This window comes from Cebidichthys violaceus, unplaced genomic scaffold (assembly GCF_023349555.1).
Source record: "Cebidichthys violaceus isolate CVI_PGR_0920_01 unplaced genomic scaffold, fCebVio1.0.p SCAF_15, whole genome shotgun sequence".
Classification (NCBI taxonomy): Eukaryota; Metazoa; Chordata; class Actinopteri; order Perciformes; family Stichaeidae; genus Cebidichthys; species Cebidichthys violaceus.
This window is the reverse complement of record NW_027176318.1, coordinates 6,548,805-6,568,281: the sequence shown is the minus strand read 5'-3', so window position 1 is coordinate 6,568,281 and position 19,477 is coordinate 6,548,805. Positions and strand designations below refer to the sequence as shown.

At 41.2% G+C, this 19,477-nt stretch overlaps 1 protein-coding gene across 1 annotated transcript in view; it reads right to left on the bottom strand.

Annotated features, from left to right (window-relative positions):
* ctnnd2a (catenin (cadherin-associated protein), delta 2a) overlaps positions 1–19,477 on the bottom strand; it is a 232,506-nt gene that overhangs the window by 114,813 nt on the left and 98,216 nt on the right. The window contains exons 4-10 of the mRNA XM_068709723.1: positions 17,525–17,559; positions 16,778–16,882; positions 12,765–12,937; positions 6,723–6,777; positions 5,994–6,216; positions 5,513–5,630; positions 3,342–3,474 (exon numbers count right to left, since the gene is read on the bottom strand). Of these exons, the coding sequence (XP_068565824.1) occupies positions 3,342–3,474; positions 5,513–5,630; positions 5,994–6,216; positions 6,723–6,777; positions 12,765–12,937; positions 16,778–16,882; positions 17,525–17,559 (842 nt within the window). The remainder of the gene's footprint in view (positions 1–3,341; positions 3,475–5,512; positions 5,631–5,993; positions 6,217–6,722; positions 6,778–12,764; positions 12,938–16,777; positions 16,883–17,524; positions 17,560–19,477) is intronic.

Sequence of the window (19,477 nt, the reverse complement as noted above, 5' to 3'; positions counted from 1 at the left end):
ATTAAAATTAGGAATTAGAAGAAAACGAGGAGGGGGAGGGGGGGGGACTAGGGGAATAGGACAATGAGTTAGCAGGGCTTGGGTGACATAGCAGTGAAAAGAAGTGCACACACTCATATATACACAGCTATGACTGAGGGAAAGAGGGATCTTCCAGTCGAGCTAACGTTGTATCATATCGCATTAGCCCTCAATCGATGGAAAGTCACGTGCCAAGCATTTTCCAGCGGAAGAAGGGGGATGAGTGCAGAGCTTCAAGACTCGGATTCAGACCTCCGTGTGTATCCGCCGTCAATTTAACCTCACAAGCCTTCAGATCATATCAGAAGGCAAAGCATGTGAGGCCTAGTCATCTCAGTATAGGATCAAGTGCACACAGTACCATGTAGCCGTGCTCTAGTTTTTGTTGCAGCTTAGGATCTGTGTCTACTTCTTGTTTTGACTGTCCAAAAAAGCAGTCTGAATCACAATGAATACTGAAACAGAAATACACAGCAGGAATCTGTTACCCTAAACCTCCTTTATCGAACAGCCTACGATAGGATGGTGCAAGCACCTTTTAGGATGAACAAAAGCCTGCCTGCATTTCCTGTACTATACACTATGGAAAATAAAAAGCAGCGGTGGGCCTCATTATGCCTGTTTTGAGCACGACTGTGGCAAAGAAGCTATTGCGTTTTGTGTGCTGTCCTCCTTTCAACAGGGAGGTTAACGGCCTTACCGGTTTACCTCCTTGCTAATGAAAAGGTAGGCTGTCGCATGTCACACTCTGCTAGCCAGCAGCAACGAAGGCAAACCGAAAGATGAAGACAGTCAGAATAAGGCAGTGAGAAAAGAAGGAGAAGGAGATGGAGAGAATTTGAGAAAGTGACAGAAATGGATGGCCATTGAGCTCAATTGAAATGAGGTGAATTTGGAGACAGAGATATGAAAACAAAGCAAGAAAGAGGCAGAGATGGTCAGCATATTAATGAAGGAGTGCTAATTAGAGCCATGGACACACCCATTAACGGCATGACTCATCCCAGCTCGCTCTCTCTTCCTTCAACCCTTTCGTCTTTGAAGTCTCGAGGAGTTGGTTTTATTTCTTTATTCATTTATTTTTTTAACTCACAAGGGCCCACTCGTAGATGTACTGACCTCTTTCTTTCAAAGGGAGAGGGAACTTTGAGAAGAGAAGATAGAATGATGCAGAGAGAGAGAAATAGACAGATGCCCTCCCATGATATTTTATTCTGTAAAATATTTAAAAAGGATAAGAAAATGTAAAAACCAACTCTGGTCCCTTGATGCCTCTGTCCTGTTTGTGTAGTTAACAAGAAAGCAAATTAAATGTCACACCTGCAGTAAAAAAAATATGATTGCGCTTTCATTCAGTACCTACTGTAATTTTACCAAGAAATGATCATATTGGTCCAACTGGGCCGATCAAATCATAAATTAAACAGAACTATAAAAATGTCGAAGGCATCACAGTTGTGCCAGAGGCTTCAATGACAACCACCAGTCAGTGTTAATGCCAATGAAGCGGAATCCCTAAATATTAAGCCATTTCTCAATTGAATTTACTGGTAACTTTTAATTATGATACTCAAAGAGCTTCATTTCTAGTCCATGTTATGCTATTGTGTCACTATTGCAAAATTTAGAAACAGTGGACTGTATCACTCTGGCCCTTCATGCAGGAAGCACAGAGAGGACATTTCTTTTTTTAGGTGATTTCGGTTTTACGCAGCTTAACTCCACTGTAGAGGAGGTGCTATAGAGCTGTTAAGTGCCTCTCTAAACAAGGCAGTCACATGAACTCTACTGTGTTTTTTTCCCAGGAGGATGTTGCCCACTGAGAATAAGCTGACCTCTGACTCAAAGTATCCCCATATAATTCTTGGTTGGTAGGATTTTGGAAATATGGTGAGTACCAGAAATTACAGACAAATATTTGAAAGTAATTATCTTGCATTTCCAGGATTGATCAGTTGCCTTCAATTTGTTCTTATACAATCAACCTCAACATGGTTGTCCAAGCACATGGAATGCAATGAAAAGCAAATTCTGATGAACATATGACCACGGTCTGTTATCTATAGTGACAGGCAGATCTCTTTTTCCATGGGTACTCGTCCTGTTCAGCCTCGTCCTTTCCTTTCTTCTTCATTTAAAGTCTTCAGAAGAGATGAAACCACAGGCGCTGCTTCAAGATCACAGTTATGCCCTCAGGGTAAAGCATGAAGGTCATGTTCTTCATCAATATAGCTCCAAGTTTAAAGGACCAATCATTTAACTCACGCCGGAGCTTCAAAACACTACCACCTGGTTTAATCGGGATTAATCTCGTCAAATAAATCTTTAACTCGCATGAAAAATTGAAAACACTCAATCTAAAAGATAAATAAACCTGAGCAAAGGAGGCTGTAACAGAGGCATTAAAACATGGTGAAGATCTTTACTATACTCAGCTCACAGAATGTCCATATATACGTTGAAGAGGAAGAAAAAATAAATAAAAAGAAGATTTCCAAAATAGGTTTAAACCCCTTAAAGTATGAAGAACATAGACATTTGTCTGCATGTACATGACTTTGTAATCATGAATGAATAATTTTGTAATTACATGACATTTTAGTAAAGCCAAATGAAAAAAGGAAGGCTATCTAAAACTACTTTTAGTCTGAATGGCACTTGTAATACAAGCCTTGAGAATTAAAAGTCCTTGAAACAATGGGTTATCTGTCATATTTCACTGAAATAGGCACAAACAGAGAACCTCAAATAAAATTGTACACACTGGACCATTAAAACTTTCCACAACACAGTTTCATTTTCAGTTTGATATTCAGCCAACTCAATTTTGTAGAGTCAAGAGAGAAAGTCATTAACTTGTCAATGCAGCTGCAGGGGCAAATAAAAGTCTGTTGCTGCATGTACTGAGAGACCAGTGTCATCCTAATACATTCAGCTCCCAGACACAGTATATAGATCTTATTCGACAACACAATTAGACTCAGCATCACTTTAATCTTCTTAAAGCAGGTCTTTGTCTGGTAGTCACAACCAGACCTGTTCATAAGCATCTCAAAGTACACAAATGAAACCGCAGAGCAGCTAGTGCATTCATTTCAAAGGGCAGTCACGAAGAAGCTCTGACGCCTCTCGTGAATTAAGTGCTGCGATACATAGAGTAGATAACTCTAAGATACCAACCACAACACATCCATGTGCTAATCAAAAGATTGACCAATTCATTCAACTTGAGTGTAGAACTGGACTTTCTTAGAATGGCCATGAGACATATTGAAATGCACACGTGGATGTAAAGACTGCATGAGTGTGTGGACTCCCACCTGCCAGACTGCCAGGCCTCTGCAGTGTAGCCGTAGCATAGAGCTCGTGGGAGATCTTGTACTGGTCAGAAGCGTGGTGAGCTGCCAGTCGTTTGGGAGACAGAGTGGCATAGCTCCCTATGCCCGAACTCATCTGCAAAAGACAAGAGGTTGTTGTTACGTTCAAATATTATAAATTCACTCATTTTAAATGATCTATTGGTGAAATACTTCTTGTAAGATTACAATGTTTTGCCAGCTAAATATCTAAAAGCTCACGTGGTTGACCTGTTTTGAGTTAATTTTTTTTATTCACTTTGCCAATTTACTCTTTTATCAATATCCAAGAGAGAAACTTTTATAAAATGGGTTGATAAATTCAAATTCGCACTATGTGTGAACCATGTGACCACTTAGAGTTAAGAATATAATTTACATTGCAAACACCCACGCACAAAATACTTTTCATCACGCTACAGTGTGAGATATTGAACATAAGCAGCCAACACATTTACCTCAGTCTCCAGGGTTTAGATAAGGTGCTATTTGAAGATTACCCATTTGATGAAGTAAAATTGACATGTATAGATTTTTGTCTGAAGATATGACTCAATCTGTAATTGCTCTGGAGCTGCAGTACGCTATTCTTTGTCATGATTAAAGATCTGACAAAGCACAAAATGAAATAATCTTCGATCGAACAACCAGCCGGTTAGCATCAATTAATAGTATGACTACACAATATCATAGTTACATAGAATGGTACGACTGTCAATTACTGTTCAAGAAATACCAATACTGGGCATTAGCACTGTAAATATTGTACATTGAAATATAATCTTTGAACTTATATTAGCCAACGTCAAATCACTTTTAAAATCTACTGTCTGTTGAATATATTGCTCTGTAATTAAAAACTGGAAACGTGTAGAAAACCATAAAAGAAAATCCAAACAATATGATATGACAGTAATTATCGAACCTGGTCAGGATAATATTTAACAGAGACTGGCCACAGGAAACATCAACATTCTCATAATGTCACAATTTACTGCACTGAAGAAGGGAGAAGGTTATGTGTGAGATCCTTGTCATGCTCTCACAAGTGTGAGACATTTATATTCAGTCCTTCAGCAATTTGTTATATTGATTGTACTCTGACTGACTTTGAGGAACAGAGTTTGTATTGGTAAGTCATTCTTATCTACCTGGTATAAATGGCGTAGAACGAGATTCATTTAATAACAAGTTGGTTAACATTCTAAACAGTGTGGCCCTGTTAAAGGTGAACAAATCTGAACCAGTAACTCCTTACAATATCTTCAAGGATAAAATAGCCTCTTTAAACACTGCTTTACGCTCTGGGAGAAGAGCATATTTCTCCAGGGTGATAACAGAGGGTGGCTGAAACTCCAGAACACCGTTTACAACTGTGAATCGACGGTTAAATCCCAGCCCAGTCTGTGACCTTCTCAGTGAAGCATCTCCTGCAACATGTTAGGAATTTGCCGGATTCTTTTCCAATCGTTTGTCTTCCATTAGGGCAGAAACTGTTACAGATCCTCACAGCTATGATAGTCAACCTAAAGTACACTTTAAAAAAAAATGTAAATTGTGTTTTTAACTCCATCAGAGATTATTGGATGCATCCATTGAAACTGGAATTGTTCCCGATGCCTTCAAAACTGCAGCTGTAAAATTCCAAATGAAAAGCCAAACCGTCACAGTGAAATTATAGCTATAAAACTATATCAAATCTCTCTTTTTTTAGTTAAGATACATGAAAAAAATGTTTTTAACCAAATTAATAATTTTCTGGATGAATACAAAGTTTTTGAAATGGTTCAGTTAGAGTTCAGGGCTACAGCACAGTGAAAGTTGTCAGTTAGAGCTGATGCAAATAAAGTCTCTGTTCTGATTGTTACTTTTGCAGATCATGCTTGAAGAAAATATGATTTTCCCTTTGGTGATGTTCAGGGAAGCTGTATTAGTCCTCTCATTTTTAATACGCTCCCTTTAGGTAACATCATCAGAGAATCTTATCCTGATTTTCACAGTTGCGCTGATGATACGCAGCTGTACATTTCGCTTGAGCCGGAAGATGACAATGTCTTGTGTCCCATGACTACTGGGATGGTTGTGGAACTACTGGTAAAAACAACATGCATGTGTAAGACTGTAACATTCTGTACCTGGTGAAGAGGGGACGATGATGAGCCGGCCCCTCCCCCTGCTGCTGTAGAGTTGGGTGGAGATGCGACCCTCAGGGGAGACCCGCCCCCTCCTGCAGTTGTCACAGCAACTGTGGTGCTGGAAGACAAATGGAAAAAGAAACGTAATTTCTATGAAAAATAATGATTTGAAATGATTCATTTATTTTCACATATACTGTAAAAACAGTGCTTGTATGTGAGTATTTTATATTCACTGCATGCCGAAAGGCACTCCAAAGGAAATTCTCCTTTCCATTCTATTCTATTCTATTCAATTACAGTCACTCACTGTTATTTATCTCTCCTCTCATTCTGTCTGTAAAACCTATGAATGAGACTGATGTGTTAAATACTGTAATTCTTTCAAATCCTATCACCTTTTTTCCACCTTCAAACACATCAGTGTTAACACCAATACATCAAAGTCAATAGCAATGTCACAGTCCCTCTGGTTTTCTACCTGTATGACTTGGCCAGTCGATTAGCAGAAGACTGTTTGCTGGGAGAGGAGGAGGAAGGCAGGCGCTGAGTGGTAGAGTACCCCGGAGCGTCGGAGGCTGATCCCAGCCGTTGGAGTTTACCTGGGGAACCGGGTCCCGAGCCTCCTCCTCCTCCTCCTCCTCCTCCAGACAGAGGGGAACTGACACGCTGGGCGGGTAAGGTGGAGCTGGAGTAGTAGATACCTGGAGAACATGGTAAGGGAGAGAGAATTCAACAGACGGGGGAAAGCAAAAGAATGAGTTAGAATGTAGCGATGCTTGCAACGGTCAGCCTGGGTGGGGTTTTTAAAAAGGATGTCGCCTAGGAACTCTATAGTTCCGCTGGGGGACTTCGATATTCACATGGGCAACAATGGAGAAACCAGGAAGGGGGTGATTGGGAGAAATGGTCTGCCGGAGTGCTGTTTTGTTATTGGACTTCTGTGCTCGTCATGGATTGGCCATAACAAATAAAATGTTTTGATCATTGGGTGTTTCATAAGTGTACTTGGTAGATGCCTTAGGCCAAAGATCAATGATCGACTTTGTGGTAGTATCATCAGATCTGTAGCCCTACCATGAGAGAGAATTATACATACTGCAGGCTCTAAAAAACATTCTGCTAGTGGCGAGTTCTTTTGTTCCAATTCTCATGCATGTCTGTCAGCGTCTCCAAATGTCAGCTCTGTGTATTCACAGTGAGTTCTTACCTGACCCTGCCCCAGTTTGTGATTGCTGCTGCTGGGCGGCACGGCTAGATGTCACCTGAGGGGATGTGGGGTAACACAGAGCAAGAGATGGAAGAAGAGTCGTGACAGGGAGCAAGGGATGAATAGAGGGAGGGATTAGTGGCGGAGGGAGAAGTTGGGAGGAGGGAAAGGGAGAGACAAAGTTAATAAAAACTGGATAAAAAAATAATAAAGAGTAGTGGCCATCAAAAACTTGTTCATGCACAATGAGTACAGTCAAGCCTTTGAGGAGCTAGTAATGAAATCCCAACAGAAATCAGAGGGTGATTCAAACAGACTCATAGAAGCAGGCAAAGAAGTCCTAGGGAGTTCAGCAGACTGAAATAATTTCTCATGAAGCCTTGTTTCACCATCTACTCAAAGTGGAGGGAAAGATTACACAGTCCATCGGGCATCCATGTCTTAATATTTATCATCTGTCATCTCGTAAACCACAATATTCCCAAATACTTAAAATAACTGAATCAATGTAAATCACAAAATCTTAATCAAATCTAAAGGAGGAAAGAGGAAAAAAACAGTCCCGCTACCTACAGTTTTGACAGAAAAATGCAATTAATTCCTCACGGACAAAAAAGTTGTGCCAGTGTGTGAGGCAAAGTTAGAGCAGCCTTTCTACCACACATCACATGCTGGTCCATCCTAATACATCCTCCTTAGTCTCCAGAGGCAGTCGGGGAGAGCATATGTCGGTGCTCCACTGAGGCTCATATAGCCTTATGTTGATGCTTAAAGCTGTAAATGGGAAGGGAGAGATGGGGGGGGGGGGGGGGGGGGGAGCGTTTGACGGTATTGAAACAAATACCGCACGATTCCTAAATTCCCTGGTATACCATAATACCGCCCACGCCTTTTAGTAGCCTGACATGGCTGCAGTTGTACAAAGGCCACATTATGCAAGCACAGTGACTGAGTCACCTTGGAGCAGTAGCTTCACTACTGCACAGCCAGAGAACTTGAACTTCTCAAACCTTCTGTTTCTTAGAATTAACATTTGGAACACTCTCAATTTTATACACGGACACATCAGGAGAGACTAACGCATATCAATGTACACGACACTGTCACTTACAAATGTAAATGACTGCAAACATATGATCAATAACCAGTGTCTCACAACACGTCAACACACACCCATCAACAATTTGGTTTGTATCTTTCCCGGTGTGCAGAAAGACTAGTAGAAATAAAAAAGCCTGCCTGCTCAGCAAACCTCCTCTGGATAAATAAAGCAACACACTCACATGCACACCATCTCCAATTATGTTCTGAATGGTTTCTGGTTATATTTTCCTGCTTTGCGAGGAGCTAAAGCGTGTCTGCGGAAGACAACAGGCCTTTGGTTCCAGCACTGCTTTGTTTGCAGAGGGGTCATGGAAACTGATTTATCTCTGGCTGAGTGGATTAGCGGTCTCTTTCAAAAAACCTGACACACAGTTTATGGAGGCAGGTAGAGTACCAGAGACAGGGAGACACCGAAAACGACTGAGAGAATAGAAAATTGGTAAAAGGAGGAACAGGTAAAATACACAGTGAGCTGTGGTAGTTTCCATATGTCGTCTTACATGTTCTTGACTCAGTAACATGCATACACTTTGTCGATGTGTTGTCTGTGTGGAGGCGCTTATAAAAGGGGACAGTATAGCATTCAACCTTGAGTTGTGGATACACCCTGATCTCAACACACAATAAGTAAATCATGATGGAAGCTGTAACTTAACCTGGCTCAACTACAAAGGATGGGCTGAATTTTACTCTCAAACCAAAAACCCTTGATGTAAATATACTAGTAGAATCATTACCACAGCCAAAATCTGAGGCCATGAAGTCAGTGATTTAATAATGATTTATATTTAAAATCAACTGTGAGCGCACTAGAGCCCTGTGCAGACTGTTTTCTTAATCTTGCTCCCTCTGGATTTCTGACCATTACCAACCGCTACCTCAGCATGTGTGTCAGCTCCTGCCCGCAACTGCAAAAATTCCCTCAATAAGTTAGTCAATAACAATTATGTCAAGACCACATAGTGATATTTGTGTTTTTGATAAAACAGCACCCCCGCCGGCATCTCACTAACAATTCAGGCAGAGAGTGGTACTGCGGCACGGGGAGACGGAGAATACCTGGATATAATTTAAAAAATACTTTAACACATGCTGTTAGGTCTACGCCTGCTGAATCACAGGACCAGCATTTCTTGACCACCCGATCCCACCTGCAGCAAAGTTAAAACCACCCACTCTTGCCACATTTGCAGGATCTATATCTTCTAGTGTACATAGAGCTTAGAGCTCAGTTGATGATTTACCCTTATTGTAACTAACAATAACTCTCATTTCCACACCTTTCATTGCTTGCACTCAGGGCGGCAACTTTCTGTTCTGAAAAATTATGCCGATGGAGAAATGTGTTAAACTTGCGTTATTGCTAATGGCCAGCAGAGGCCGACTTCTCTGGTTTAAAAAAATAAGTAGTAAGTAATAAACTAGTAAATAAGTCTATGAGAAAATAAAGGTTATCTGTAACATTTTTCAATACGTGGTTGTACTTAGCTCCACCCTATCTTGTTACTTCTGGTTGCAAAACGCCAAGATGGCAACAGCCAACATGTCTAACTCGAGGCTTCAAAACGTTAACGGGTGACGTCATGGTGACTATGTCCACTTCTTGTATACAGTCTATGCTTGCACCATATTCTACCCCATTTGTCTCTTTTCTATTTTTCCAACTCTTCCTAGTACTTCAGCTGCCACTTTATAGAAAGTTAAGCCAACAATGCAGTTTAAGTCCTTGCCATTTATCAAGCAATGTTGTTCAGCTCCCAGCAATACATGAAGCAGTACAGTCCAGCTTCCAGCTTTTCAAGCTATGCAGTTTAGCTCCTGGATGTCAATCCAGCCTTGCAGCTCAGCGCCAGCTTCTTAGCAGTCAGCCAAATAGTATTCTCTAGTTTTGATCTTTCCTCTAGAAAAGAGGAAAGCTGGTGTTACCAAGACGTAGGACATATATGTAAATAGCATAACTCAAACTGCTGTAATTGCTGTAAAACACTAGCACATTTTAGTTTAGACAATCCTCTCAGGCTAATGTCCTGCGTACTTAATTTTGCAAAGCAGTCAGAATCTTAGGTCGCACAAATGGCTTCAGTTTAAAGTATCTTCTCCATCAGTACAGAGGCAGGCAAAACAAGCCTGTTCCACTATGGTCCTTTATCCTGGAATGATCTGAAGGCAAAGCTTAACCTTGAGACCCTTATCTCTTGAAATGATTTGTAACTTAGAATAATGAAAGAGGTCACTGCTAGCTGCAGTTTCTTCCATTAACACAATTTCAAACAAACACATGGCTAAAATGCTGTCTCGTGAATGCATTGCATTATGTAATGTAGTTTTTTCTTCTACCTATTGTTGCTGCTGGAACTACAGCTTATTAGATTCAGTCAAATACTTAAGAATGAAATGTCAACGGAACCTATGATAAGTGCACATGAAAGTGTGATATGTAAACATTATCACTTGATGGTTTTGTTTGAGAGCACATGGAAAAGGGTTTTTATCAAATGTGTCTTGAAACAGTCAGAGATAAATATCACAAGGTATTTGAGCTGCTATCCAGAAGAGTATGCACCATAAAAATCTTCTATATAGGTCCCCTGTGTTAGTTTAGTAGGTTATGAAGCCAAGTGAGAGATCTAAGGCTGATGAGAGGCAGGCCACAAAACTGAGTTTAAGAACCCTATTAATAGTTGATCTTACGTGATTGTGTTACAGAATGCATATGTGCTACAGTCATCGTGATGCAAAGTGAGACAGAACTGGACTTCTGACTGATGAAGAGGTGAGCAATTACAGTAAATGAATGGATAAACAGATGGATGGGTGACTCACCGAGTAAATAAATGATGAGTATAGATGACTTGTTGGCTGAGTTCACTAATAAATAGAAAGCCTGACAGACTGTGTGAGGCAGAGCACTTTCTCCATCCCCTTCTATGTCATCCTGCAGTTCTGCCTCTCTTCTCCGCCAGTAAAACACTGGGATGTTTGAGGTGCCATGTATCCATGCATTATTAAAGCAGGTCCTCTCAGGGTTATAAATACCCCTCAGAAGAGCAGCAAACCCTCTCGCTCTCCCTGAAACCGTCATTTGTGCAAACTTTTGTACACACATGGAGTGCAAATTAACACCCCCTTGTGCATATGCATGTGCACATGTCTGCAAGCACACTGACAAAAAAAACCTGCATGTGCTGCACATGTATGCGAACTGCACCTGTCTATCAGCACTGGCTTGCGTAAAGCTATTCATGAGCAACAAGCCCCGTTGACAACACTGGCCCCATTACACTGACAAGCCCAAAACATCAGAAAGGAGGGTACACACACACACACACACAAACACACTAATGTTCACATAGACAGAGATGGTGAGCAGAGAGGACAGGGAGGGAAGACGGGGGGGAGAGAAAAGAGGACGGGAACACTGCAATACAAGGAGAACAGAGGACAAGAAATAATTCAGAATTCAGACTACAGACAATAAAAACTCCCTTTGCCTTATCTGCCCATCCATCTAAAGCACATGTCTGTCTATCTGTTTTTCTATCTTGTGGTGTTTGCCTCAAGTATGTCTTATCTATCAAGGGAAGGAATGGGAGCTCTCTCTGAAACCATCTCTTTAATGACTGTTGGGACTGTTGGGGGGGGGGGGGGGGGGGGGGAATGAATGAATGTGTTCACAAAGACAAATATCCCCTCCCTCACCTTTCTCTTTCAAAGGACACAGGAACACGAGTACACAAACACACAAACACAGATTTGCACACACACACACACACACACACACACACACCAAATCAGAAACTAACACAACACAAAAAAAACACCAATTCACGCCATCGACACCTTATTGAAAACATGCATAGGTTCTTGCAAAGATACAACAATTGTATTCTAAGAGCTGTAACCCTTGTTAAATAAAGCTCTGGTTTATAAATATTGACCTTAAATATTTCCTCTTACTTTCATTTCAGAACCATCTATCACAAATGGTTAATTTGCCCCAGACACTGGCAATACATTTTAATGAAGCACTGCAGCTGCTCACTGATTTTGCAGATATGTGCGTCTCTGTTTAAAAGTACACATCTGTGTGTGTATTGCCATTGAAATATTAAGGACATGAAAATTGGAAATAATTGGCTCCTGTAGGCTGGAAGGTAATTAGGTGGGTTTTCTCTCTTCATCAGCACACTGCTGTGATTAATATGTGACTTTATCTTCAGCTTTATTTTTCAAGTCCTTATAAATAAGACACTTGCTGAGATTTCTCTGTGTGCATTTAATCATCTCCTCATTTTGGTCTATGAGCATCTGACTTCTAAACAGCTTTGAGGAATTTGTCTAACCCTGTGTCTAACCTCCTCCCACATACAGACAAATATGCTATGGATTGCTTCAAACGCCAGTTTACAGTGACTCAACCACTTCAGTAAGGCTAACACAATGGGATTCTGTATAAATATGTACTTAAACACACTGAATGAACAACTGGACCCAACTGTGATGTCAAACAAATCCACGTTTGGTGAGAGCGCTGAGAGTTGCATGTAGCTGGAGAAGCGCTATGCAATAAGAAAGGGGGTAAAGGAAAAAGAAAGGCAATGTTCGCTCAGTGACAGAATACCAGAGGAGCTATAAAATCAGCATACTACAGTACATCTCAGCTCTTTTTCTCGGTATGCCTTCCATGAGCAAAAGCACAACGCAGATGTACCTATAAATAGTGGAGAACTCACTTCAGGTGAGTTACTTTCAGAGTCAAAGTCCTTAGACGCCAATTATTAAATTCTCTGGCCATCAGTGTACTTTAAAGTTTTCTAAGGAACAGACACTTAAGTTTACACAAATGGACTGTGTTAGAATTTTCTTTTGTTTTTTTTTTCATCATCATCACACTTCCACGCATCCTCAGTAGCATCCATGTACCGCAGTCTTTCCTACCTGGTTGTAGCTGTGCACGGCTCCTCCAACCTGCCCGCTGCGCTGAGGAGTTGCTGCGGAGATGCTGTCGCTAAGGGCGAGGGTCTGGTTGCTATGGTAGCTGGCAGAGTACTGGAGCGAAGCCTCCGGGGTGGAGTTGAGCTGCAAGGAACTCTGGGAAAGAAGAGCCGGTCCTACCGACAGAGACAGAGAGAGAGAGAGAGAGAGAGAGAGAGAGAGAGAGAGAGAGACAGAAGAGTTGTGTATGGTTGGGCAGTTGGTGGGGGTTGAGTTGAGTTTGTGTGTGTGTGTATGTGTGTGTTTATGTGTGTGTGCGTGTCCATATATAGTGAAAGAGTGAGTAGAGAGAGATTAAGAGTGAGAAAGAGAGGGGGCGTGAAGGGGAGCGATTGAGAGGCGAAGAGTGAAATGGGGAAGAGAGAGAGAGAGAGAGAGAAAGAGAGACAGAGAGAGAGAGAGAGAGAGAGAGAGAGAGAGAGAGAGAGAGAGAGAGAGAGAGAGCAGCAATTTAGAACAGATAGTGCAGCAGTGCAGCACTCCGTGAGTTGGAGATGGCATACATAATTTATTAGCAGAGGGAAAGAGAAACAGAGGGAAAGAGAGAATGGGAGGAGGAGGAGGAGCAGGGAGATGGAGAGGATGGGAGTAGGAGGGCTGAGAGGAAGAAAGTTGTAATAGATGGAACACCTAATAACTTGATTTGCTACCTCCCCACACATGTTCATTTTCACCTCGCTCTGTCGACTTGAGCAAAGCTTCACTTGACCCCTCGTCTAAGATATAAGGGAGTTCTGGTTAGGAATGAATCACTTAAGAGTGTCTTATTTCCTTTGTTGTTTAGTAACCTTTGCAGGATATTAGAACATGGCTTCATGAATCTCATTGGCGGGAGTACATTCAGTTCACCTTCTCATGCTGTGCACATGGAGCTTCTATTGATTGGGAATGAGAACATCATAAGGCAGTTTGTAATATGAACCATCTCCCAGACTGTGTCTGGAGTGATGAGTTGAACCGAAGGAAACTGTTGGAAACCACTCGATAGCCGGTGGTGTGTGTGTGAGCCGTTATATAGGTTATCGCTGCGTGTGTTTGTATGTGTGGTTTTGTTGTATTGAAGAGCAGTTAGGTCTGTGACCTGTTCACTCAGCGGTGTATGAATATTTCATTACGTTGCTATTTTTACCCTCTCTGAATACAAATTTCAATATGTGTAGTTACAGTTATGAAGTGTTAAGGAAGTGAAAACTAAGATGTCTGTTTTGTCTTTCATACTTTCCAAATTCCAGATTTCTAAATATCATGAATATGTCCTTTTAAGTCTACAACAAGTGTCTTCCCCAGAGCTCACTGCCATGTTAGTTTCTTTTTTCACCCCAAATAACAAAGACCCCCTCACTATTATTATTCTCCCTTATCTGTTCGCTTGCTCTCTCTATCTCTCTTCCCCCAGAATTCCTTTCTCCCTGTGAGTCTGTGCACTGTGAACCAAGATCAACTCCTCTGCTTCTTGCCTTCATAAAAGACTTGTCTTTTCTCATCTCGATTCATCCCTTGCTTTTTATGAATTATTAAACAGCACTTTGAGTTACGCAGACTGAGTGGGCGCTTCCGAACTCATCATTGCTCGGCCTTGGTGTTTGTTACATTGTGTGCGCCGTGCGACAATAAAACTGTGTGCGTCTGATTCAGCGCGTGACGTAAAGTGTGTTTGTGACGATTAGAAAGTCATCGGGCCGGTCGATGGGGAAATTGTTATTGTATCTAGGAGATGTGCATGTGTACATGTAAGCACTCGATGTGTGTTCACTGTTTGTGTGTGTGATAATGTGTGAACGAGTGAGAGGATGAAATGAAAACCACTGTCACGAGTCACTGTTTGAGTCTCATAGAGTCTCCGTTCAGCAGCTCAGTCAAATTATGAGCATCATATTCTCATTCATCTCTATCTTTATTCTATATGTAATCTATATTCACCAACATGCGTTCCACATCAACACACAAGGAGTTATACATTAGATTCATGATGTTAACGTTTTTTGCAAGGTCGTGGCTTTGAGCACTTATTTATCTGCATTTGTGTGGCTCTGTTGTGACACCTCACCAACGACAGCATCAGCTGAAGGCAAAAAAGTCTCCCCGTTTTGTGCCACCTTTCACTGAAGACAGCGACATGTCACTATTCTGTGTATTTACCACTAAGCTATTTGCAGCTCTACCATTTTGGGGGGGGGAAACACATACACACCCAAATAGCTACGCTGAATTTATCTGCACCCACACATTGTGATGCTTTTTGGTAGAAATCCATTTGCAAAATGGGAAAAACAGCTGGATATGGAGCACCCACAATAAGGGTGCTCACAACGATAGCGGCATCTATTTGGGCTTGGATAAAGCAGGAGTGACAGGGGATTCCTACAAACATGATAAGAATCAAAGTATCTGACACGTCTCCCCACTGTTGTGTGTGTGCTTAAACATTCAACCTGTTTCTTACCAAAAGGAGCTGCAGTAATCTTGAGGTAAATATTCCAAACCAGTTTTGTTTTTTCTTTTCCAGTGTTCCTGTGAATCCTGTCCAGCGATTGTGCAATCCTCCATACGCAACTCATGATCTGTGCGCTCTGTATAAGCAGAGGCATGCGCTATATAGTGTGTATACCATATGTAGGTGCTCCACACTAGCCGGCCAATTCTGATAGCAGTAAATTACGTGAGTACACTCTTCAAGTAGAAATGGGCTGAGCTGGTTCTTAAAATGCCATCCATTACAGCGATGTCAACTATTAAAAAGGTCACCGGACAATAAGTGAAATGGGAATGCAGTGTTCCAAAACCAATGACCTGCAAAGAAAATGCCAAGCACATTTAGCAGATCTCATAGACGGGCTGCCCCTCAATCCCTGTTTGAATTGGTTTATCAGAATACAAGGCCTACAGGATGGAAAAGCTGCTTGGAGCTGGACGGTTGTTGGTACAAGTCCAGGAGCAGCACGGTGTGTTAGTGTCCTCTGCCTGGCCGTGATGCGTTTGTCTCCACATCAAAGGTGCAATGACATTTGTATCTGCCCATAGAAGAACACGTGTAGTTATGAGTTAGGCCTCAAAGTCCCTGGTTTTGGAGTCAGCTATATTTAATAATTGACTACGTTAACCTCTCAGTGCCAAACTACACAGCTGAACTCTTACCCTGTGAGAAAATGCTTTGCTGTGTGTGAAGAATATATTCACATTTTGAAATACTTACTTAATCTAACTATAAAGTATAATCTGGAGCAAAATCCTCCCTGGACTGAACTTGCTTATTGTAAGTAGAAAAGAAATCTGAGTGAGAACTCAATATTAACACAGGGAATTTCTGCACTTAGGCCAGATATATAATGGCCGAAGGGACTAATAAGAGAACATTTTCTCATTTCCTTTCAGGAAAACAAAAATAATTACCAAACAATACATGCCATAATCCTTCCATAGTTAAACCAACCACAGGCGCTGGTTTTATTAAGATTGCCTGGATCTTCCTTCCCCCATAGTCACTCGTTTTAAGGAGAGACTGTGCATGACAATTAAGAATGATATTTATATTCCTTTTGAGCCAGTAAAAGGGTTGTTTACCCTGAAGTGCCCACTAGAGTTGAGCAGAGTAGACCTTGATTTTGATCTATAATGTGTTAACAAAGTAAACAACTAATTCTCTCTCTACGAATCTAAACATAACAATTTGAAAGTCAAATTAAATTCTGTTTGTACCTTAATGCTGTGAGACTGAAATTGTATTTCGTTGGGGTTAAAGTTTTGAGCTGGTCTGAGTCAAGTCAATACCACAAAATGGATTGAAATAGTTGGAACCTTAATAGACACTTTTTATAATTAAGTTTATATCCTCCTTGCCCTACGCAAACACACACACACACACACACACAAACACACACACACACACACACACACACACACACACACACACACACACACACACACACACACACAATGATGCTGATGAAGACACTTACGGTCTCCACTGTCGAGTATTCCTGATTCCTGGAGGGAGCGAATGCAGGAATCCACCAACTCCAAACCTGTGGTCAACTCGTCCTCGATATCCTTTTGTCCATCGGCTGTGAAGGGGAAAAGGATGTAAGCAGAAGATGAATGAGAAAAACAGGCACAGAGTGTATGCTTTTGGTCTGGAAATTATGTGGATGAACTATAAAATCCAACTGTGGTTTTGGTCTGGCACCACTTTAACATTCTGATATGTATTTGAGAGTGTGATTATGTCTCTCTGTGTGTGTGTGTGTGTGTGTGTGTGTGTGTGTGTGTGTGTGTGTGTGTGCGTGTGTTGCAAATCATCTTTTAATCTTTCAGGTATGTTGATAGGTGCTGCTGCCCATACATTACTGGACCACTGGTGTAAATTAAAAATGTTCCTTGACACACAATCTTCCTAGTCTGTCAATCTGACACGAGGCGGACCAGGCCTTGTTGGTGTCGGGGCAATAAATCTAACCCTTAACTCAAGATGTGTGGCAAACATAAAACCCTAGATATTCTGTGCGTGCTTGTATGTGTGACCAGTCTAGAATTTAAATTAGACAACAGCAGTGAAAAGGTTTGGAGTCAGATCTTGCAACTTTAGCGCAGTATGAGCATGTGTGTGTGTGTGTGTGTGTGTGTGTGTGTGTGTGTGTGTGTGTGTGTGTGTGTGTGTTTGTACAAACATTCATAGGTAGGGTCAGGGTTAGGTTAGGTAACTTTACCTTGAGCGTTCCAGCGAAACTGCTCATCTGCTGAACTGCAAAAGAAGAATGTAGTTAATAACAAGATAAAAAAGGAACACCAATAATAACATACAAGAACGTTGCAGCATACCAGCAGTATTTTGAAATCTGTTTTAAAAATTACAATGGAGCTTCCAAAGCACTTTACAAAATATGAGGGACAGTAAAATATATTTGAAAAGAAGACAAAACCTGTTGAATCTTTGAATTTGCATTGAATGTACTGACATTCCAAAATCCCAATGTTGAATGACAGTATTTTAATATTTGTAAAATATGTAAATCATACACTGCAAACATAAACAACTAATGTGTTGAAAGGAACTGCCAATGGCCTAAATTTCTTTTAAATTGGATTCTGCTGAAGTATGAACAAACAAACAACAGAGTAATAAATAAATAAAGACACTTCTAAATGTCATTTCATTTGTTAGACAGCAAACAGTTCAATTATTTATAACTTCTTTTACAAATCTAACATTTTACAAAATGAGGTCCTGTGAATTCAGGGTACAGGTCTTTTATAAATGGATAGTGTTGTACACACTATACACAACTACACAAAGACACACGCATCCACGCACATGGCAAACGAGACTTCGTTCACATGCTCTTCAATTGATCGGTGATTGATGGGGGGTTGAACGAGGAGAAAACGACAAAGAGGAAGTAGAAGGAAACAGACAGGCAGAAAGAGAAAGTTAGAGATGTGTATTGAGCCGCCTGCTGTGTGATCAATGCAGACACGGCCAGACTAACTGATACATATAGACTCCTTCTGACTTCATCCACACCATTAGACGGGCTGTCTGGAGTAGTTGGCTTGTGTCTGCGTTTGTCTCATTTAGACTGTTTGCTAGTCCATAAGCCCGACTTTCTAATTGCAGGTCTCTGTGCGTGTGCACCTTGGGTGTTATTGTTCAATTTGTGTCTAAAGTGCTTGTGTGCCTTCATGTGTGTGTACAAGCTTATTGAGGTATATGAGAATGAAAGTATTTTTGGAGCATCGCTGTCTGTTAAAGCAGGCTGTGGTTCATCTCTGCCATGGAGACAGGCAAGGGGGGAGGTTGTAAAGGAAACGAGAATCACAGCTATGTAGTAATAGCTTTGCTACTTGATTTTAGTCGAAATATAAGTTTTGTTCGATGATTTTTCATATTCAGTCAGCCTGTTACACAGTTTGGCCGGCTACTGCCCTTGCAGAACCTCAGGACCTGTGCCGTTGACAGGACAGCTGGTTCCAAAGCGTGACGACAATACCCGAGGTCAGAGTTGGTGAGGACTGAACGGATGGACGCTTCAGCAGCGCTTCAGAGCCACTGACCCAAGGTCCCAAAGGGGCCCCATATGGGGTTTTAGATACAAACAAAAGACAGAAAGCTGCAGCTTTCTACTTTCTATTGAAATAGGAATCAATATTTACTATGAGCCTACAGTTAATAGTTTTGTGTGTCTTGCATTTTCATCTTGCCCTCAGGATGCAGCTTGTCCTGTGAAAGTAATTATCATGTTACTGTTTATCACTGTGATGCACTTGTGCAGCCCTAAAGAGGGGACGGGCAGGAATGCAGGAAACGTCTGACCAATTACAATTTACCAAAGTAGAAATTGAATCATCTAATTATCAAATCGCAGCAACGTGGGAGAAAAAGTTCAACGGGTAAATCCACTTGAATTAAGCAATACATAGTAAGCTAGTATTTTTTTACTTTATTAGAATACAGTAACGGTTTCAATGCTTTTTACCTGCCCACCCACTTACTCTAAAATGTATCACTTGATTAGCGCTCTGCACGCTTCCTTTTATTTCAGTGATTTTCGGAACCAAAAGAATGCAATCAAAATGAGTCGTTGTAGAACCTGCGTAATAAAAGCCAACAGCTCAATGGACACATTTCCTCATTTGACTACATTCAAATGAACACTGTTTGA